At 46.1% G+C, this 24251-nt stretch overlaps 1 protein-coding gene across 1 annotated transcript; it reads right to left on the bottom strand.

Moving 5' to 3' along the window:
* Window positions 1–389: 389 nt before the first annotated feature.
* On the bottom strand, window positions 390–2794 carry LOC125541699 (probable nuclear hormone receptor HR38). The gene is made up of 2 exons (XM_048705044.1): window positions 2458–2794; window positions 390–1282 (listed from the first exon to the last, which is right to left on the bottom strand). Exons 1-2 carry the CDS (start codon window positions 2694–2696, stop codon window positions 520–522), a joined length of 1002 nt encoding a protein of 333 aa, XP_048561001.1. The 5' UTR covers window positions 2697–2794; the 3' UTR covers window positions 390–519.
* Between the last annotated feature and the right edge of the window lie 21457 nt (window positions 2795–24251).

Raw genomic sequence — 24251 nt, 5'->3', positions numbered from 1 at the left:
CGCTCTAAACCAACATGAATGCGACGCTAAAGCGGAGGCACGATTGGAGCGGATGTACATGAGAGGGTTTTGGGAGGGCCCGCTTTGTCGGATGCGTATGTGGCACAAGTCCGGACGTCCACAAATCTTTACAGTTTAGTGTTGGTTTGCGGAATTTCAGGTGCGTTGAAGTGTCCATGGACATTTGCCACACGATGTTAGGTGTTAAAAAAAACTGATAAATGCCACACGTTAGATACGAACATTTTATTTTTGACAAAAACTTGCGGCGTGTTATTAGAAATTGTCATCATTGTGTGACTGGAATTGCCATCGAAATATATTAAGGCCAGAGTGCAGCGCACCTGACGAGTCGCACTTCATTTGGGAAAAGCTAACCATTTGCGGGGATGAACAACATGATCTGTTATGATAATCCACTGTTTGTTTGGTGCTCTTACATCCAAGCAGAGTTCAGAGAACACATGCACACATGCTACAATACAAAATGTATATCACTCAGTCTGATGATACTAAGCCCTACTGCTCCCTCCTTTGTGCGCCACCCGCCCACCACGGCTGCGCCATCCCGCCAACCGCCGTGCCGCTCGTCGTATGTTCCCCAGCAGCCTGCTCCTGCCACAAGGCCGACGGCCCCACCTGCCCATTTGAGCTGCCCACGCCGTGCGGCGCCGCGAGCGTTGGCCACACGCCCAGGCCCAGCTGCTGCTGCTGCTGGTGGTGCTGCTGCTGTTGGTGTTGCTGCTGCTGCTGCTGCTGCTGCATCATCAGCCACGCAGCGGCCGCGGAAGGATCAAGCTGTGGATGCATTGCCACGCCCTGGGGCGTCCCCATCTGCGCGGGCACCCCGTCGCCGCGCGCCCCCGCTGCCGCCGCCGCGGCGAGCGCCTGCTGCCAACCGGACGGGTTGCTGGGCTGCACCAGCGGCCACGCGTTCGCGACCTGCGCCTGCGCCTGCGCGAGTGCCAGGCGCGACGCCCGCGAGGCCTCCTGCTGTTGCTGCTGGATGTGCGCGAGGCGCACGTTGTCCGACACACGGAACTCGTCCTGGATGAGCGCGCGCCCCAGCAGGAGCTGCTCCTCGCCGCGCATGGTGCCTTCGGCGCGCTGCCGGGCCATGACGTTGAAGGTCAGCACGTGCTTCTCGAACTCCGCGATCTGCTTCATCATGGTGGCTCCCACGTCGTTGTCCCACCTCTCCGCACTCGACTTCTCCGTCCCGGCGTCGTCGATGTAGGTGTCCTCCTCATCGTAATCCGCGAAGACATGGTACGGGAGCAGCCTGGCATGCAATGCATGAGAGGAAGATCACACTGTTTAGCTCATCTCTCTAGAGTGGTACTGTAGTACTATTTTCTATCTGCAATGGTCTGCGATCCTTTGCGTTACGAAGAATAATATCACAGTTCAACTACAAGAGGGCAAGCGAACAGGTCTCAGATATTCTATGGAGATGCAGCATAATGCATGCAAGCAATTGCGAAAAATGGGCAGTATAAACATCGCAACACACTGGCTCAGAGTGATTTCCTCCCTATATTCACCAGTTTTCTGATCGAACATAAGTTGCAAGGACCCTGAGCCCCTGAGAACAATTAACATTTCAATACAGATATACTGTACTATATGTGTTAATTCTTCGTAATGACAAACTGACATGTTCGACATCATTTTAAAAGAAAGGCATAAATGTATGCAAGGAAAACAAGCATTTCAACAACGAAGTACTAGATCGGAGCGATGCAATGTATCTGACGATATGGTCTGATTTAGCAGGTTCGAAGAGCATATTGAACAGACAAATTTAACATGCTAAAACATTGGTTTCAGAAATTTATATCTGCTAGTGGTTTATCTTGATCAAGGATCATCTGACATGAGTCTATCAATTGTTGCAGGGCAAATAATCAACCATTTTTTCCATACATGCACAGATCTCTTCATAAATTGGTAGAAAATTCAGGCAAACACGAACATGTTTCTGAACATTTTGTCCAGGAACATATAAAAGGGTAAACAGAACAAAAGGGGGGCAATTTTCTATCGGTCCTTTTCCCTGCTTCTGACAGTGTTTTTTTTGACAATTCACAGGGAAAATTATTGATCCAGCAATTTTTCGTGTTTACCATGGTTTCAATCAACCTGCCACCAGACTCGCCGCTGCATATAACCGTGTGGAACAACGGCACGCTAAAGAATCATTTACTTCCATTTGATTCTAAAAAAAAAATCATTCATTCTCCATTGAAATCGCAATCTGCACCAAATTAATCTCGCCGCAGAGCTCCTAAGTCGCGACGCCGAGTCAATCGCGGCCATGCTCACAAAGAACCGAGTAATAAGAAAGAAACGCACGGCGTACCGATGGAAGATTCTAGAAGAAGGCGAGGGAAACACGCGCCACACGCACGGGCACGAAGACGACGGCTGCGAAGGGGAGGATCGAGATCGACGCACCTGGTGACGGCGTCCTCGACGGAGGCAAAGGGCGTGGTGAAGTCCGGGTTGCAGGCCTTCCACGCGTCCTCGTACGCCATCTGCTCCGCCGCGCGCGCCCTCGCCGCATCCGCCGCCGCCGCCGTCGCGGCCGCCGCCTGCGACGACGACGAAGACGAGGACGCGCCGATCCCCTGCATCGGCGACAATGCGGCGCCGACGCCGAAGCCCTGCGGCGTGAGCTGCTGCTGCTGTTGCATGGCAAGGTTGCGGCGGTTGCTGTTGTCGCGGAAAATACTTGTCCCCGTCTGCTGCTCCGCCCGTGTCGTAGGGCTTGGGAGAGGGAACGACGCTGGTCAATGGGGTCAGCCGGAAATGCTTCGGGTTTTCCCGTCTCCCCATTTATCCTTTATTTATTTCTCGCCAGTTTGACCCAAAATCCTTTTAGGAAATTTGAGGCATTTATCCCGCTACTAAAGAATGGCGATTGCATATTTGGCACTTCATATTTCAATTAATCAATTAATTCGCAAAAGAGAAATATGGCAGTGAATTGAAGGCCCGGAATTGGTACTACACTACTCAGATGCAACCGTGAAGATTTTCGACCAACACCTTTTGGATTGCAATTGGTGGTGTCATTTATTGTTGTATCAATCCTTGTCCAATAAGAAATTCGTAACGGAAATGAAAATAAATGTAGGTGGATTTTTAATATTTATTTGCATCATGGAGAAGAAAATGGTCAAGTGTAACCCTAGATTCTTCTTCAAAGTTAAGAGGTTTCAAGAAGATATTTTTGCGGAAACTGTCCAAAGCAAATGGACTCGCTCGAAGGCTCCCGAGTTGGCGTTGGGCTCTATTGATGCGTGGCCAACTCAATCGCGTGGGCTTTGCCCTTTCTTCGGGGTAGGGTGCTAATAGAGATAGGGGCAAGAAGATCTTAAAAGCAAATACCTTTCATGAGATTGTATCACTCGACTACAAGGCTGATGCTGATTGTTTTGTCAAAGCAAGAGTAGCAATGCAGATATGCATTAGTAGATAAAATCAACAACCTCTACAAGGACGAGAAAATCTACTGCCAAGAACGAGTATCAGTTGCTTAAAAGGGATGCTATCATTGCATACTTCCCCGCAATTGCCAATGATTGTAAACAAAAAACTTTGATTCTCAAATTGATCGGTGAGCAAGGGGACTCACGTCTCAATCAGAGTTTCAAGATGACATTTACACCTTCTATGTTTAGCTTCTTATCTCGGAAGACCCCTGATGGGCTAGTTAGCTCCTGATTTTGGACGGGGGTCCCAAACCATTTCAAAAAGACAGAACTAAACCCTTATTCTTCCCTTCCGTGCAAGGAAACAAAGGCGACTTTAGGTCTATTGGAAGGGCACTGCTCTCGGGCCGGAAAGGGGTCTTAGTGCGTGTGTTTTTCAAAAAAGGGGCTTTCTTAAACCATTAGTCGGTGAGATTGTTAATGGATTCACCTTACAGACGGCTGATATTGCGTCTCTTAACTTTTTGTCTTGCTACGATTCCTAAGGTGCAAGGTGTGGACTGTATTAGGCAATTCCGGCCCATAGCCCTAATCAACATGCTTTTTCAAGTTAGTCGTGAAGGTTTACGCTCTTAGACTTGGTTCAGTTGCCCAACACATTGTGGGTTTGTGTCAATCTTTTTCATAAGGCGTTGCTTCCACTCTACCATGAAGTTGTTATGCACAAAGCACATGGGTTTGTAGAAAACAACATTTTTCCTGAAGTGACCTCAAGGTTTATCGTACCAACGGGAGCAAAGCGATTACAATCAATGATTAGTGGGAGCAAAGCGATTACAATCAATGATCAGTATTTGTAAACACAATTACGAAACCTCTTTGTGCCCCCAATGGACCTAGGAAGGTAGTCAATCTCACTAGGACTGCAAGGTCTAGGGATTCAAACGAAAAGACCAAATGCAACTAAGAAGTCAGGCAAATTCTAACAATGATAAGTAGAGAGCATGGCCATTGAATGCACTTGTGTATTCGTGTCTGGTGACCACCATTTTATAGGCGTGGCCAATGGCCATTACATGAAGTGTGGAAGACGTCGAGGATACATGGCGTGATAGGCATGGGCAATTGGTGCGCGGCAATTGCCATTAAGTTGGCATGCTTCCTCTACCATGGGTGCTCATAACTGGCATAACCATAAACACATTCGAAAAATGCTCGACATTTAAGCCATCTAGCGAAGACCATAAAGTTATGATAAACGCACATCTTGGCTCTCATCGGTCCACATGGCACACTGATAGTATCAAACATAGGAGATGCCCACCATCTATACCACGCCCACTCATCACCACACCCAAGACACGCTAATAAGTGTGGTTTAGCGGCTCACCCGTCGGCTCAAACACACAACCACATTTAAAGAAGCATACAATGGCACCCCACGGTCTTGGCGCACCAACCAATGCACACCACTATCTCGTGAACCAAACCTCCAGCTGTCCAGCAGCCAACACAGCTGCATTTATCTGCCAGGGCATACGATTGGACACCACGCGCCTAGCATGAACACCAATGCACCGACCCACGCCACCGCGTCGACCAATGGGCCCTAAGTAATAACACTCGTGAATCTCTCTACCCCAAGGAAAAAATAAGGAAGCAAGCCACCCCACATGCATCTGGCTAACTATAGGATCGAAAGTATGTCTAGAGGGGGGGTGATTAGACTACTTGACCAAATAAAAACTTAACCTTTTCCCAATTTTAGTTCTTGGCAGATTTTAGCTATTGTAGGACAAGTCAAGCAATCATCACACAATTCAAGCAAGCATGCAAAGAGTATATTAGCAGCGGAAAGTAAAGCATGCAACTTGCAAGAATGTAAAGGGAATGGTTTGGAGAATTCAAACGCAATTGGAGACACAGATGTTTTTCCCGTGGTTCGGATAGGTGGTGCTATCCTACATTCACGTTGATGGAGACTTCAACCCACGAAGGGTAACGGTCGCGCGAGTCCACGGAGGGCTCCACCCACGAAGGGTAATGGTTGCCCGAGTCCATGGAGGGCTCCACCCACGAAGAGTCCATGAAGAAGCAACCACCCACGAAGGGTCCACGAAGAAGCGACCTTGTCTATCCCACCATGGCCATCGCCCACGAAGGACTTGCCTCACTAGCGGTAGATCTTCACGAAGTAGGCGATCTCCTTGCCCTTACAAACTCCTTGGTTCAACTCCACAATCTTGTCGGAGGCTCCCAAGTGACACCTAGCCAATCTAGGAGACACCACTCTCCAAGAAGTAACAAATGGTGTGTTGATGATGAACTCCTTGCTCTTGTGCTTCAAATGATAGTCTCCCCAACACTCAACTCTCTCTCATAGGATTTGGATTTTGTGGAAAGAAGATTTGAGTGGAAAGCAACTTGGGGAAGGCTAGAGATCAAGATTCATATGGTAGGAATGGAATATCTTGGTTTCAACACATGAGTAGGTGGTTCTCTCTCAGAACATATGAGTTGGAATTGTGTATGTGTTCTGATGGCTCTCTCCACAAATGAAGAGGAGGTGGAGGGGTATATATAGCCTCCACACAAAATCCAACCGTTACACACAGTTTTCCAATCTCGGTGGGACTGAATCAACAAACTCGGTCGGACTGAAAAGGTAAACCTAGTGACTGTTGGAGATTTTCGGTGGGACTGACATGCAACTCGGTAGGACCGATATGGTTAGGGTTTGGGCATAACGTAATCTTGGTGAGACCGATTATACAAACTCGGTGAGACCAAGTTTGGTAATAAGCTAACCAGAGAGTTGGTCAGGCAAACTCGGTGGGACCGATTTGCTCTTTCGATGAGACCGAAAAGTTACAAAAGGGAAACAAAGAGTATACATTGCAATCTCGGTGGGACCGATTCGCTCTTTCGGTGAGACCGAAAAGTTACGAAAGGGCAACAGAGAGTTTGCAATCCCATCTCGGTGAGACCGAGATCCCTATCGGTAGAACCGAATTTCTAGGGTTTGGCAGTGGCTTATGACAAGTGAAACTCGGAGGGGCTGGATAGAAAGAATCGGTAGGACCGAGTTTGGCTTAGGGTTTAGGTCATATGTGGATATGGGAAAGTAGTTGAGGGTTTTGGAGCATATCACTAAGCACATGAAGCAAGAGGCTCATTAAGCAACACCTCATCCCTCCTTGATAGTATTGGCTTTTCCTAAAGACTCAATGTGATCTTGGATCACTAAAATATAAAATGAAGAGTCTTGAGCTTTTGAGCTTGAGCCAATCCTTTGTCCTTAGCATTTTGAGGGTTCCACTTTCACATCCATGCCATGCCAATCATTGAGCTTTCCTGAAATAGTCATCTTGGAATAGCATTAGCTCAATGAGCTATATGTTGTTATGAATTACCAAAACCACCTAGGGATAGTTGCACTTTCACTAACACGAGCAAATAGACAAATAGGCAGGAAGAAGCAAAGTGACTGCAAAGAACTACCAGACCAGCTGTTAATGGCCCACACACACCATACGACAACCTTACGAAATGACCGGAGCCCCACATGTCCACAAGCACATTAGTAAGGAATGAAGCAAACTAAAACCACAGAAATAGATGGGTAGCTTCAACACCAACCGCTAATGGGACTCACAGACCACACTGTGGACCTACACCGATCGGGCAATGAAGGATGGGAAGACCGCAAACCGAGTTGACCAGGTCCCGCAACGTCCCAAACACGAGATGTTGGTACCTCCTTTTAGTGATCTGGTAATGGAACAGAAAAGAGTATCACACACCTACTTTCCCAGAGGTGACCCTGGGTTATTGAATCCACGAGAGGAAGATTCCCTTGAAGCGATGGAATCTACCAAGCTTATGTAAAAGGATCAATTCCAGCTTTTGACCGGATCAATCAAGCAAACAGTGATTCAGACACTTATAATAAAAAGAGGAACGGGAATGAGGTCTTAATGCTTACAACCATGAGTTTGTGTTGGGACCAGATATGATCTTAATTTGTGCGCTGGAAGTCACCCATCGAGATGTGCTTGTTACGAACTAAAGTGGGGGATGTGTCTAAATAACATCTTGACTGGCACGAGTCGTGCATCAAGAATCAGTTGTTGAAAGTGCAACTATCCCTGGGTGGTTTTGGTAATTCCTAACAACATATAGCTCATTGAGCTAATGCTATTTTAAGATAAATATTTCAGGAAAGCTCAATGATTGGCATGGCATGGATTAGAAAGTGGACCCCTGAAAATGCTAAGGACAAAAGATTGGCTCAACCTCAAAGCACAAGACTCTACATTTTACTTTTAGTGATCCAAGATCACATTGAGTCCATAGGAAAAGCCAATACTATTAAAAGGGGGATGAGGTGTTGCTTAATGAGTTACTTGCTCAAAATGCTTAATGATACGCTCCAAAAGCCCTCAACTACTTTCTCATATCCACATATGTCCCAAACCAAAAGTCAAACTTGGCCCCACCAAAATCTTCTATCCGGCGCCACCGAGATCACTTGACATAGCCACTGCCACAAACCCTAGTCACTTCGGTCTCACCGATAGGGATCTCGGTCTCACCGAGATGGGATTGCAACCTCTCTGTTTCCCTTCGTAACGTTTCGGTCCAACCGAGATAAGCGATTGGTCCCACCGAGATTGCAATGCAAACTCTTTGTTTCCCCTTTGTAACGTTTCGGTCTAACCGAGATAAGCGAATTGGTCCCACCGAGTTTGCCTGAACAACTCTCTGTTTGTCTATTACAGAATCGGTCCCACCGAGTTTGTGTAATCGGTCTCACCAAGATTATGTTATGTCCTAACCCTAATGGAACCAGTCGCACCGAAAATCCTAACGTTCACACTTTAAACTAAATCGGCCTGACCGAGTTTTATAATTTGGTCCCACCGAGTTTGGAGATTTGTGTGTAACGGCTAGATTTTGTGTGGAGGCTATATATACCCCTCCACCCACTCTTCATTCATGGAGAGAGCCATTAGAACATGCCTACACTTTCAACTTACATTTTCTGAGAGAGAACCACCTACACTTGTGTTGAGGTCAAGATATTCCATTCCAACCACATAAATCTTGATCTCTAGCCTTCCCCAAGTTACTTTCCACTCAAATCATGTTTCTACCAAATCCAATCCTATGAGAGAGAGTTGAGTGTTGGGGAGACTATCATTTGAAGCACAAGAGCAAGGAGTTCATCATCAACACACCATCTATTACCTTTTGGAAAGTGGTGTCTCCTAGATTGGTTAGGTGTCACTTGGGAGTCTCCATCAAGATTGTGGAGTTGAACCAAGGAGTTTGTACAGGCAAGGAGATCGCCTACTTCGTGAAGATCTATCCTAGTGAGGCAAGTCCTTCGTGGGCGATGGCCATGGTGGGATAGACAAGGTTGCTTCTTCGTGGACTCGCGCAACCGTTATCCTTCGTGGGTTGAAGTCTCCATCAACATGGATGTACAATAGCACCACCTATCGGAACCACGCCAAAAATCTCCATGTCTACATTGCGTTTGCTCCCTCCAAACTCCTCCCTTTACCTTCATATGCAATTGTTTTACATTCTGCTGCTATACTCTTAGAATTGCATGCGTAGGTTGATTACTTGAATTGTGCTAAGTTGCTAAAATCTTCCCAAGACTTAAAATTGGGAAAAGGCTAGATTTTTATTTGGTCAAGTAGTCTAATCACCCACCCTCTAGACATACTTTCGATCCTACAAGTGGTATCAGAGCTTTGGTCTCCATTTGCTTTGATTTCCATAGCTTTTGGTGATCATATCCTTGGTTTCACAACCTAGGAGAGTATGGCGTCTAGTGAGGGAAATTACCACCGTAGAGGTCCTTACTTTGATGGTACTAATTTTGCTAGTTAGAAGCATAAGATGAAAATGCATATTCTTGGACATAACCCCGCCGTTTGGGCTATTGTGTGTGTTGGCTTGCAAGGTGAATTCTTTGATGGGAGAGAACCGAACTGTGAAGCTACCGCAGAAGAGTTGAAGATGTTGCAATACAATGGTCAAGCTAGTGATATTCTCTTCAACGGATTGTGCCCCGAAGAATTCAACAAAATCAGCCGTCTTGAGAATGCAAAGGAAATTTGGGACACTTTGACTGATATGCACGAAGGTACCGACTCCGTCATGGAATCCAAATTGGATGTGCTTCAAAGTCAACTTGACAAGTTCAAAATGAAGGATGGTGAAGGTGTCGCTGAAATGTACTCTAGGCTTGCTCTCATCACAAATGAGATTGTCGTCTTAGGAAGTGAAGAGATGACAGATAGATTCATCATCAAGAAGATCCTAAGAGCCTTGGATGGAAAATATGATACTGTGTGCACATTGACCAAATGATGCCCAATTACAAAGATCGCAAGCCAACGTAAGTCATTGGAAGAATTGTTGCTCATGAGATGTCACTCAAGGATAAGGAAGAGCTTCACAACAAGTCAAGTGGTGCTTACAAAGCCTCATGTGATGCTCCCACATCATCAAGTGAGAAAGAAACCTTCAACGAAGAATTGAGCCTAATGGTGAAGAACTTCAACAAGTTTTACAAGAGTAGAAGAAAGGAAAGAAGTTCCAAGTCAAGGTCCTACAATGACAAAAGATCTTCTAGTCGTGAGCACAATTGCTACAACTGTGGAAGACCCGGACACTATTCCAATGAGTGTACGGCTCCCTACAAAAGAAGAGAAGATTCTCCCAAAAGAAGAAGTAGAAGAGAAGAATCACCACCAAGAGAGAGAAGGAGTAGAGATGATCGTTATGAATAAAGAACATCACGGAGAAGCAAAGATTTGGAAAGGAAGGAAAAATCATCAAGGAGCTACACAAAACGAAGACATCAAGCTCATGTTGGTGAATGGGTATCCAGCTCCGACTCTGACAATCACTCCGAAAGAAGTTATCACTCCGACTCCGAATATACTCAAGATGAAGGTGTTGCCGGTCTAGCACTTGTGTCAACCAACTCCTATGACATATTTGACTCACCAAATGAAGGAATTGGAAGATGCTTCATGGCTAAAGGTCCAAAGGTAACACACCGCGAGTACATTGATTTCAATAGTAATGAAGATGATTTGCTAGGTGATGATGATTTACTTGTTAACAACTCTAGTTATGAAAACTATGACGAACTTTCCATTAATCATGTTAATCAAGATAAAACGAATGATAATGATAATAAGGAGATTGAGCGTTTAACTAAAGAACTAAACACTCTTAATTTAGCTCACGAAACTACCTTGGAAGATCATCAAGAACTTTTAAAGACTCATGAGAAGCTACGCTTTGAAAAGCTCAACCTTGAGCAAGAGCATGAGTTCTTAAAGGCAATTAATGATGATCTTCGCAAGAAAAGTTCTTACATTGCCAATCTTTTACTCTTGTCTACTTACATGCCACAAGTTAAATCTAGCAACAAGAACAAGAAAGATTCTTCCTCTAGTAGTAACAACAATCATGCTAAATCCAATGTTATTGCTTCTAGTAGTTCTCTTGATTCCACTAATGATTCTCTTAGCCAAGTTACACTTGATCAAGAAAATAGCTTATTGAAGGGAATTATAAAGAAAGGTGTTTACAAGAGTCTTGCCGGAAGTAAGCGATTTTAGGAAATTTTATGAAAGCAAGGAAGACACCGGAAGAGTCAAGGTGTTGGTTTTGAACGAAAGTTCAAAGCCAATGGAGTTGAGTGGGAAGAAGATCAATACCCCAAGACAAAGTTTGTTCCTCAACAAGAGAAGTATGATCCTACTTCTTTCCAAGGAACACAAGCTCAAGATGATCTTCCACCACAAGACCACAAGCTAAAAGGCAAGGACAAGCTTCAAGAGGAGATTGATGCATTTGAAGAAGCACCTGAGGCCTTGGTCAAGTGGGTTCCCAAGACTAAATCAAGTTCCACTTCATCAAGTACGACTACAACTCCGAGGATTCCCATCAAGATGGTGTGGATCCTTAAGAAGAAGAACTAGGGAGTTCTTGAGGGTGACTCCGCCAACATACTTCACTCTTATCATCTTGGCAAGGACAAGTGCAAACAACTTCCATATCTTGCACTAGTTCTAGGAGTCACAAACCCTCTTGTTGGTAAGACAAGGGACAAGGTAACCTAATGCATTCATGGACATCATCCCATGTCAATATCACTCTATGTCTATGGATATCCTTGTTTGTTCCTTGTGGGACTAACCCGTGTAGGTAATGGAAGTGCAACTCACTCCAAAGGATTGCTCTGAATGATCTACATCAACATTGAGCATCTACATCTTCAACGCCTACATGAAGTCATCATCGACAAAACCCAAGGTTAGTTCATCCCTCTTAGGGGGGATATCACATCTAGGGGGAACTTTACTCTAATCAATTGAGCTAAAGCAACTCTAATGATGTGAGCACAACAATGCTTTATGTAAAAATGGTAACCCCACTCGTGCTTAAACGATGAGTATGACCCACGAGCAAATGTTCTCATTTTACTCCTAAGTCAATATGCTCATATTTAGATGACATAGTCATCGCCAAATTGCTTGATAGATGCTAGAGTGATTGTGCATGCTTTGTCACATATTTCATTTGCCATTTTATTGTGTGGGCATGTTGGATTCATATTTTACTCATTCGAGGACATCCATTTGTTGCTTTGATTGTTTGGCTTTTTCTATTTTGCCAAATGGATGGACAAGAATGCCTAAGAACTCCCTCTAGCTATCTATTCTTTTCTCGTCTCAAACTCTATTCATGCTACATCACAAAGTTTGATCAAGTCAGATTCGAACCACTCTGTGTGAGGAGCAATTGGAGTCCCCGATTCATCATAGACTTAAACTTCCTAAACCTCTTTGTGTATTTTGGTATGACCGAGTCATCCATTTCGGTCACACCGAGATCACTAAGTTGATCTATGTTTTCAATCTCGGTGCAACTAATTTGAACTTTTAGGTCACACCGAGTTGCAGTAACCACTTGCGATGCTGCATCTCGGTGCCACCGAGTTGTTCCACTCGGTCACACCGACAAGGTCGGGATATATAAACCCACGGGTGAGATTTTGGAAACTTCTTCGAAACCTCTTAGCCCGCGCGTATCCTGCTCTGCCGCCTCCGGCCTCCGGATCGTCTTCTCGCCGCCAGCGACCTCCCGCCACTGGTTTCCATCGCTGTCAACGGAATTCTGCCCCTCTGTTGCCGCCGTAGAGAACTCTGTCAAACTAGGGTACAAGTTTGGTCCTTTGTGATATTCTTTTAACTCTGATTCATAGCACATTGCTCTGCCATGATCATCACCACGTATGCAAAAAATCCATCCATTGAAAACTTCCTTTAGATCAGATTTGTTTTGAAAATTTAGGGTTAGGTCTCCGCCGGACTCATCTCGGACCGACCGAATTGTAGAAATCGGTCTCACCGATTCGGCTTAGGCCATAGCACATGCATTTTCGGTCTGACCGAAAATTGCAAATCGGTGTGACCGAGTTTGATTCTTTGTGAAACCCTAGCAGTCTCGGTGCTGCCAAATTGTGACTCAGTCTGACCGAGTTCACTAGTTTAGGTTCCAAAAGCTGCTTCGGTATCATCGAGTTTACAAATCGGTAGTTCCGAAATGCTTTCTGTGAAGAACTAAAACTAAGTTTTTAAGTCATCTGTTTTGTAAAAACTCTGCACTTTGTGATGCTCATCCACTCTACCTCATCAATATCTATTCACAGGGTCTGCTGTCAGTAAGTTTGCAGAGATGTCTGATCAAAGTGACAGCTAGAACAGGTCTGAAGAACAAGTGCAATTGAGTGAGGGCACTAGTCCCTCTAGCACTTCTGATGAGGGCAGCAGGAGCACACCAAGCAACTTTCCCAAAGCAGCCACCAGATCAAGGAAGAAGAAAACCTCAGATTCTGAAGATGAGGACTATGTGGCTGTTGACGAGGAAGTCAACTCCAAGAAGAAGGTGCTGAAGAAAGAATATGGGTCAGCTGCCACAACTAAGCCTGGCTTACATAAGAAGGCCCCTGCCAAGAGGGTGCCAACCTTAAAGGTTAGAGCCTCAACTGGTGAAACCTCCAAGCCAACTAGAGAGACTGTTGGAGAAGGAAAGAAGAGAAAGGAAATGGTCAAGAAGACCACTGCCAGAGTGCTTGGTAGATCCTCCATTGTGAGAGATCCAGAAGAAGAGGAAGAGGAAGAGGATGCTGCTCCAGCTCCCAAGTCTCAGAAGCCCATGGGAGATGCTATCAAATCATAGGAAACTCCATCTAAGCCCAAGTCTGCTCCCAAAGTTGCTGCTCAGAAGCCTTCTAAACCCAAGAGAAACACCAGGAGTATACCTATTGAGGAAAAGAACAAGGCCCTAGTGCCTGAAGCTGAAGAAGAGGATGATGAATCCCATGTTTTGAGGAAGTTGAAGCCCAAAATTCCTAACCATAATGATGCTCATCCAGTAGCTGAAGACATGCGTATCAGAAAGGATGCTGGACTGAGATTGTGGAGAGAGTCCGATCCCTATGCTGTTAGGAGGAGGACTGCAGTTGACTACAGGTTCCACACAAAGGAACAACAAGATTCCATGAGACTATTTTGCTTGACAAGAAGCCCATTGTTTGTGACATGAAATGGGTTGATTGGGAATACATCTAGGAGAATGAAGATCACTTCCCAGGAGTATATGATAGCTTCAAGGCATGTGGAGTAGATGAATTTGTTGGACAGAAGCTCACCAAATGGAATGATGAGTTGATCATGCAGTTTTACTCCACTGCCCACTTCTATCCAGATGGAAGGATAGTATGGATGTCTGAGGGTACAAGGTACCAATCCACAGTTGAGGAGTGGGCCAAGCTAATCGATGCCACTAAAGAACATGAACATGACTTGGATGTGTATGCCACCAAGAAGAAAGACCACAACTCCATGGCTAATATGTACAAGGAGATCCCAGATAAAGCTTTGGAGATTCACAAGCTTAGATCTATACATTTCCTGTTGTCTGGTCTGCCTACCATCAACTGGATCTTAAGGCACACATTGCTACCCAAGTCAGGAGATCACAAGATGATCAGAGGACACTCCATGAACATGCTACAAATCTTTGATGACCCTTAGAAGTTCAAGGTTATGAGTTTGATTGTAGAGACAATCAAGAGGACATTTGCTGATCAAAAGAGAAGTTGTGGGTATGATCCACATATTCAGGAGCTCATCAATTCTAAGATGGGCACAAGAACTTATTTGCTGGACAAGGAGCATCTACCCTTACATCATGATTTTTGAGACAACATTGTTGTGATGAATGAGGAGGAACCATCATCAGCTCAAGCACAAGAGAAGAGAGCCAAAGCTAAGGCAGAGAAAGCTGCAAGGATGCTAAGCGCAGAAGAAGCATCTCAGGTGTTCCTTAAGTCAAAGAAAGATCAATTAGGCTACCTGATTCAAGCTACACTGAGGATTGAGAAGGGCTTGGCCACCCTGACTCAGAATCAGGAGAGCCTAGAGAGGATTGTTGAGACAAAATTCTATGATCTTGACCTCAAGGTAACTGAGATACAGACTGCAGTTGAGCAGCTTTAGGAGGAAGCAAAAGAGAGGAGATGGAAGGCAACTACTAGTCCTTTTCAGCGTGTGCCACGAGGTCCGAGGTCTGCTGTAGTGCCAGTTTCAGATGCTAGAGCTACATTGTCAGCACCAACAGCTACAGCTCCAGTGCCACCTCCAGCACCTACTCCACCAGCTCCAACTACATCGACAGATGCCTTCATCCTTGAAGTTCTCTCTACATCACCTCTCGAAGACCAAGCCTGAGAGACGCATAGCACTATGCATATTTGAACTTTTTGGTAACTTGTTGCCAAAGGGGGAGAAATATGTATAGATCATAGGCTTCGAGAGAGAGTGTCTTGCCTTTTATCTCTCTTGCTTTTGGTTGAACTTTTTATTGTATGCTTGTGTGAGATACTTTATGTTCTTGTGAGATACCTATTTGATCATGTGGTTGATCATTTGCTACCTTAATGCTTGTTGTATGATACTATCTTCTATATCTCATATATGATCATTCACTTGCTTGGTGATGAGTGCATGCTTTTAATTTCTATCATTTTGAGCGCTCCACCAAGATGTATGTGACATGGAAGAGTAACCCATGATCCTAATCGATTGTGCATTTGCATTCAAAAGCAAATCTTAAATAATGCACAAATTTAAGGGGAGCTCTTGCTTATCACATACTTCTCAAAGCGACGATGTTTTTCAATCTTATGATCATTTGTCGAAGCTTTGATCTATATGTTATCATCAATTACCAAAAAGGGGGAGATTGAAAGTGCAACTATCCCTGGGTGGTTTTGGTAATTCCTAACAACATATAGCTCATTGAGCTAATGCTATTTTAAGATAAATATTTCAGGAAAGCTCAATGATTGGCATGTCATGGACTAGAAAGTGGACCCCCCAAAATTCTAAGGACAAAAGATTGGCTCAAGCTCAAAGCACAAGACTCTACATTTTACTTTTAGTGATCCAAGATCACATTGAGTCCATAGGAAAAGCCAATACTATTAAAAGGGGGTGAGGTGTTGCTTAATGAGTTACTTGCTCAAAATGCTTAGTGATATGCTCCAAAAACCTTCAACTACTTTCTCATATCCACATATGTCCCAAACCAAAAGTCAAACACGGCCCCACTGAAATCTTCTATCTGGCGCCACCGAGTTCACTTGACATAGCCACTGCCACAAACCCTAGTCACTTCGGTCACACCGATAGGGATCTCGGTCTCATCGAGATGGGATTGCAACCTCTCTGTTTCCCTTCATAACGTTTCGGTCCAACCGAGATGAGCAATCGGTCCCACCGAGATTGCAATGCAAACTCTCTGTTTCCCCTTCGTAACATTTTGGTCTAACCGAGATGAGCAAATCGGTCCCACCAAGTTTGCCTGACCAACTCTCTGTTTGTCTATTACCAGAATCGGTCCCACCGAGTTTGTATAATCGATCTCACCGAGATTATGTTATGCCCAAACCCTAATGGAATCGGTCCCACTGAAAATCCTAATGTTCACATTTTAAACTAAACCTGTGGGTTAGGGCCCGCTCAAAAGAAACATAGTTGAACGATTACTTGGAAGAGAGATTGCACCGATTGAAATAAATGTCTTGAATGAGATAACAACCTCGAAATAGGTTGAACCAATCTTGACTGAAAAGACGAGCCTTTTGAGATATCTTCAGCACTCTGAAACAATTGAATAGCGAGAAGTGGAATCATAATGAGGTGCACCGGCATGGAAAAGCACTTGACACGAGGAAAAGGAATATAATCAACAATGAAATCTTGAATTGAATCCACCAGAGAAGTTAAAGGAAACGAAGAATGATGAACTTGTAGAGCATCTTCACGAGAACCACTGGGTAAGAACATTGACGGAAAATAATGGAGAGACTTCTCACAAATAAAAGGATACATGATTAAGAGATCTGAATCCTTGAAGAAAAAGGGTGGGAGGGCGGGAAAACAAAGGCAACTTGGAGACGGATGAAAAAAACACCGTTGAGAAACTTAGAGTTGATCTTGCGGATGGGAAAAATGATAGGATCATCTTGAAGAGAATCACACCGGTTGAAAAGGATTGACATGACAATCTCAATTATCATGAAGGATTGGTATTCACATAGGAGTATGAGAGCACTGCTTAGGAAAGGTATGGAATCAACATTTGACTTCGAAGCAACTCGAATACCACAACTCAACACAAAACAAAGGATTGGCTTGCAGAATAAGCCGGAAACAAACATATGATAGATCCCATATCGTATCATGTGTCTGTTGGAAAGATATTCTAGGAGCTACTTGAATTCCCACTTATAAACTCCTGAAACTTTCTAGTTATGCAATCAGGTGTTGGGGATACACGGGAAGCATAATATCTCACCCAAAACTAGCAAATCCTACATCCAGCTGTATCCATCCTTCAACACATAACCAAGAAACCTTCGAAAATCATTTACCTCAACCTTCAAAAAGCATCCGTTATACGAGTTATGGCAATACTCCCGAACTCCCGCCCTAGTACTGGGTGGCGTCGAGGTTATCTCACCAACAACGGCATAAAAGAGATTTTTGATGTCGACGAAACTCAGGTATTCCAGAACTGCAACGTTAAAATTATGACGACAACACCTTAGAGCTCAACTCCCCGGGACACTGCCACAACCCCTAAATGTCAGGAGGCGCCAAGAACAATGTTCTCGTCACAAAACCATCGCAACGATTCCAAGATACCCACGTGATCCTAATTTTTTTTGTGAAATTTGAGGAGAGAAGAGTCAAAACTCTACATCATGAGGCCTCACCAGAGCGACGAAGGGACCGGGGAGTAAAAAGAATCCTACTCTCCGATATATATATATATATAATCCTATAAGACTCAAAAGATGTTCTTCTAGATTCGACAACATCAACGATTCGATCAAGCAGGGGGCTCCTAAGTCAGGGAAGGCTCTGATTACCAACTTGTAACGCCCCGGACACACCCGCCGGTGGTCGTTACTCCTGGCGGGATCCAGACTGGCCCCACAGATCAATACTAGTCTTTTCTGCGCACTTTGTCCTCACTGGTGCACACTCGGGAGCAGCTTCCCGGTCGGTCACCCATCCTAACACTACTCCAAGCTGAGCACGCTTAACTTTGGAGTTTTGTCCGAATGGGCTCCCTGAAAAGACGGAATTCCTTATTGATATGAGTAGTCTATCATCCCTAATAAGCGAGGCCATCACATACACCCCCACTCAAAGGAACCGATGTCCTCGTCGGGCCATAGGAACGTTCCCTCTTGGCACATATGTCTGTGCATCAAGTCCGGTACATGTACCATGCCGTGTGCCACGACGGGTCACAAACGTCATGAACAACATGACCACGCACCTGTCCACAAACATCCGTGTAACCGCGAGGGTGGGCTCTGATACCAACTTGTAACACCGATGATGCGGCTATATCTCCCACGTGTCGGAGCACGACTTAGAGGCATAACCGCATAGTAGGTATGTCGCAAGAGGGGTAATCTTTACACATCCGATGTACTGAATAAGAAAGGGATAAAGAGTTGGCTTAAAAACGCCACTTCACACAATACATGAATATAGCATTACATCATCCAGATACAATCAAGGTCCGACTACGGAAACAAATAAAGAAAGACAACCCCTAATGCTAGATGCCCGATCGCCCCGACTGGGCTCCACTACTGATCAACCGGAAACGAAACAAGACTACGATCAAGATCTTCATCGAGCTCCTCCTTGAGCTCGGTCGCGTCACTTGCACAGTTATCACCGGCACCTACAACTGTTTGAAGTAATCCGTGAGTTACGAGGACTCAGCGATCTCACACCCTCGCGATCAAGACTATTTAAGCTTATGGGTAGGAAAAGGTAGTGAGGTGGAGCTACAGCAAGCACTAGCATATATGGTGGCTAACTTACGCAAATGAGAGCGAGAAGAGAAGCAAAGCATGGTCGTGAACTAGAAGTGATCCTGAAACTACTTACATCCAAGCATAACACAAGAACCTTGTTCACTTCCCGGACTCCGCCGAGAAGAGACCATCACGGCTACACACGCGGTTGATGCATTTTAATTAAGTTAAGTGTCAAGTTCTCTACAACCGAATATTAACAAATTCCCATCTGTCCATAACCGCGGGCACGACTTTCGAAAGTTCAAAACCCTGCAGGGATGTCCCAACTTAGCCCATCACAAGCTCTCACGATCTACGAAGGATATTCCTTCTCCCAGGACGACCCGATCAGACTCAGAATCCCGGTTACAAGACATTTCGACAATGGTAAAACAAGACCAACAAGACCACCCGCTGTGCCGACAAATCCTAATAGGAGCTGCACATATCTTGTTCTCAGGGCACACCGGATAAGCTAAGCGTACAGGAGCCAACGTAACCCAAGTTGCCAAGGGACGGCCCTGCACGGTGCTCTAGTTTGGACCAAAACTCAGAGGAGCACTGGCCCGGGGGTTTGAAATAAAGATGACCCTTGAGTCTGCAGAACCCAAGGGAAAAAGGCTTAGGTGGCAAATGGTAAAACCAAGGTTGGGCCTTGCTGCAGGAGTTTTATTCAAGGCGAACTGTCAAGGGGTTCCCATTATAACCCAACCAAGTAAGGAACGCAAAATCAAGGAACATAACACCGGTATGATGGAAACTAGGGCGGCAAGAGTGGAACAAAACACTAGGCATAAGGCCGAGTGAGGGAGTCCTGGATTAGGGGGTGTTCGGGTAGCCGGACTATACCTTCAGCTGGACTCCAGGACTATGAAGATACAAGATTGAAGACTTCGTCCCGTGTCCGGATGGGACTTTCCTTGGCGTGGAAGGCAAGCTTGGCGATGTGGATATTCAAGATCTCCTACCATTGTAACCGACTCTGTGTAACCCTAACCCTATCCGGTGTCTATATAAACCGGAGGGTTGTAGTCCGTAGGACATCAACTCCATATACAACAATCATACCATAGGCTAGCGTCTAGGGTTTAGCCTCCTTGATCTCGTGGTAGATCTACTCTTGTACTACCCATATCATCAATATTAATCAAGCAGGAGTAGGGTATTACCTCCATCGAGAGGGCCCGAACCTGGGTAAAAACATCGTGTCCCTTGTCTCCTGTTACCATCCGGCCTTGACGCACAGTTCGGGACCCCCTACCCGAGATCCGCCGGTTTTGACACCGACATTGGTGCTTTCATTGAGAGTTCCTCTGTGTCGTCGCCTTTAGGCCCGATGGCTCCTTTGATCATCAACAACGATGCGGTCCAGGGTGAGACTTTTCTCCCCGGACAGATCTTCGTCTTCGGCGGCATCGCACTGCGGGCCAATTCGCTTGGCCACCTGGAGCAGATCGAAAGCTACGCCCCTGGCCATCAAGTCAGGTTTGGAAGCCTAAACTACATGGTAGACATCGGCGGAGATTTGATCTTCGACGGATTCGAGCCACAACCAAGCGCGCCGCACTGTCTCGCGCGGCATGATCTAGCTCTATCACCGAACAGTATCCCGGAGGCCGCAAACGCACCAGTTCCGACCCTTAATTCGGAGCCAGTTGTGTCAATCGAGGATGAGCGGTTGCACGTCACCTCGGGGGCTGCGATCTCAAAGGCGATCGAGCCGAACGCCGGCCCCACACTCCGCGTGACTCACGACTCCGAGGATCCGGACTCCTCTCCGAAACCCCCGCGCCCCTGCCGATCGAATCCGATCGGGCGCCAATAATGGAGTTCACCGCCGCGGACATCTTTCAGCACTCGCCTTTTTGCGATATCCTGAATTCTCTCAAGTCTCTCTCTCTTTATCAGGAGAGCCCTGGCCGAACTGCAGTCAGCAAGGATGGGATTTGGACGATGAAGAAATTCAAAGCCCACCCACCACCCACTTGGTAGCCACTGTCGACAATTTAAACGACGTGCTCAACTTCGACTCCGGAGACATCGACAACATGGGTGACGATGCAGGAGATACCGATGAACCAACGCCCATAGGGCATTGGACAGCCACCTCATCTCACGATGTATACATGGTGGATACCCCTAAAGGAAGCGACAACGAGGAAAAAGGGGATGGAACGGGAGATCGACCCCCCGAAAAGCAATCAAAGCATCGGCGTAAACGCCGACCCAAGCCCCGCCTCGATAAAAACCCAGCCATAGAGCAGGACCAATCGGTAGACGATGAGCAGGCCTTAGAGCAACCGTCCGAACAGGGCAACACGGATAGAGAAACCGAACATCCCTCCTCCGGCGAAAACGGCATTCCGGACGACCTCACGCCGGATAAACCCATGGAGCAGAAGAATCTCCACGAGAGGCTCGTTGCAACTGCACGTAGCCTGAAAAAGCAGAAGCGGAAGCTAAAAACAGCGGAAGATGCACTCCGGATTAGATGGAGCAAAGTAATCAATACCGCAGATAAATACGGCGACGGTCGCCGCACTAAAAGCTATCCGAAAAGAAAGCTACTGCCTGAATTCGACGAAGAGGCCCTAGAGCCCTCGCATTCAAAAAATAAGAAAGCCACACGGTCGGATAGACGACCCCATAAAGCGGCAAGCGGCGCCACACTTAAATCGGCAAGCGGCCCACCTAAGGATTCGCATCATGGCCCAGTTAGGTCCATTTACGGGCCAAGAAAGCAAGCTCTCGTAAGCAATGCAATAAAGCCATCATCAGAATCCGGCACACCCAAATATAGGGGCGCCGCACACCCCCTATGTTTCACCAATGAGGTCCTGGACTATGAATTTCCAGAGGGATTCAAACCCGTAAACATAGAGGCATATGATGGAACAACAGACCCTGGAGTCTGGATCGAGGATTATATCCTCCACATACACATGGCTAAAGGAGATGATCTCCACACCATAAAATATTTACCCCTTAAGCTTAAAGGGCCAGCCCGGCATTGGCTTAAAAGCCTTCCTGAAAACACAATTGGAAGTTGGGAAGAGCTCGAGGATGCTTTCCGAGCAAATTTTCAAGGGACCTATGTCCGCCCTCCGGATGCAGACGATCTTAGTCACATAACTCAACAGCCCGGAGAATCAGCTCGGCAGTTCTGGAATAGATTCCTCACTAAAAAGAATCATATAGTCGACTGTCCGGACGCCGAAGCCTTAGCAGCTTTCAGGCATAACGTCCGAGACGAATGGCTCGCGAGACACCTCGGCCAAGAAAAGCCAAGAACAATGGCCGCACTAACAAGCCTCATGACCCGCTTTTGTGCAGGAGAGGACAGCTGGTTGGCAAGGTGCAGCCCCAGCGACCCAAGTACATCCGAAACTAGGGATGGAAACGGAAAACCGCGACGCAACAAGGACCGTCGCCGGACTAAGGAAAAAAGTCCGAAGAGCACGGCAGTCAATGCTGGATTCAAAGGCTCACGACAAAATCAGACAAAACCGCCCCTCCAGGATAACAGGGACGATCCATCCAACTTAAATAAAATCCTGGACAGGATATGTCAAATACACAGTACTCCCGGGAAGCCTGCTAACCATACCCACAGAGATTGTTGGGTTTTCAAACAATCCGGCAGACTCAATGCCGAACACAAGGGGCTCGACACACCAAGCGAAGACGAGGATGAACCCCAAAAGCAGAGCACCAGGAAACAAAAGAACTTCCCACAAGAAGTAAAAACAGTGAACTTACTTCACATAACAAAACGTGCGGCGCCCATAAAGGTACGCACCACACGACCTACCCCCAAAGGGTCCCGTCACTGGTTGTCAAAACCAATCATCTTCGATCAGCTATATTATTCTAGAAATATCAAGAACGCAGGCTGGATTGCCTTGATTCTCGATCCAATAATTGGCGGACTCCAGTTTTCAAATGTCCTTATGGACGGCGGCAGTGGACTAAACCTGATATATCAGGATACAATCCATCACATGGGGATAAACCCAGCAAGAATCCGCCGCAGCAAAACCTCCTTTCAAGGGGTAACACCTAGTCCGGACACCCATTGTATGGGTTTTCTCCGGCTCGAAGTTATATTCGGCTCTGCCGATAACTTCCGCCGCAAAAGGCTGACCTTCCATATCGTCCCGTTCTCAAGTCGCTATCAAGCACTACTGGGACGCGAAGCTTTCGCTCGCTTTAACGCAATACCGCATTATGCATCTCTCACGCTTAAGATGCCCAGTCCACGAGGCATCATCTCTTTGAAGGGGAAGCACTAAAGTGCGCCTCCCCAAGCGGAGGACCGTGCGGCCGCTTTGACAGCCCCACAGTAAAATGGCCTCACCGGCCAAAAAAACTTCGAAATAGGTCATTAAAGACCACGAACGCGGATAGACGAGTTCGGTACAAAATCATCATTGATGCAGGCTTAGTGGCCATATACCCCTGCACTAGGGGCTCCATGCATATACAATAAGAGACAATAAAGCTCAATTTTATATATTTTACTTTACACTTTGTTTATTTTAAACTTTTGTTAGGCACGACCCGTTTTCAACTCAGTTCCTCTCTTTTACAGATGAACGTCGTGTGGTGCCCGTCCAGGATACGGCACAGCAGAGACACAGGCGCAGACGTGCAGTAGGGACCCGTCCTAAAGGATTCTTTTTAGATTAAAACCTTGCGTAAACCTTTTTTACTGTCTCTTGTTGCTACACATCCCCTGGTTTTTTCTGATATAACCAAGGAGGAGGCTGGCGTCTTGGCATGTGGCCATGTCAGAATTTTTGCACGTACCTGGACACTAGGGGCTTTTTTAATAAAGAGTGTTGTTTCGCCCGCACTCATAAAGACCGAACACCTTAGGGAGTGTTCGGCGTCGCGATTTTTGGCATTATATGCATCAGCTCCGAATCATGTCTTTGGTCAAATGTTGGGTTGCCCGGCTCCTGAGTTCGGCTACCTTACGTTCCGCTCTATCGGCTAAGGTAGCACCAGGAGAACTACTGCGATTGTGCCCCGGTTCGGCCGGGCGAGCACCTCAGTAGAGAAAGTCGAAAACTGACTGTCATGATGTAGCGTGAGACTGGTCAGCCACTCAATGACCTATCGGAATCTATCGGATTCCTCCGCTTTAACAAAGGGCCGCTTCCCGGTCAGGCACATACGCGCCCCGAACTCGGGCGAGCGCAGTCGCCACAAAGGGGCTACCTAAATAGTCTCACTGTCAAGCTCCTATGGCTAAGTGAAAGTGTTAAAGCATTATAGTCCGGTTGCCTGGCCCGCTGCGCTATCACCTCCTTTGTAGGACC

The sequence above is a fragment of the Triticum urartu genome, chromosome 2 (assembly GCF_003073215.2).
Source record: "Triticum urartu cultivar G1812 chromosome 2, Tu2.1, whole genome shotgun sequence".
Lineage (NCBI taxonomy): Eukaryota > Viridiplantae > Streptophyta > Magnoliopsida > Poales > Poaceae > Triticum > Triticum urartu.
This window is presented reverse-complemented; position numbering and strand designations above follow the sequence as displayed.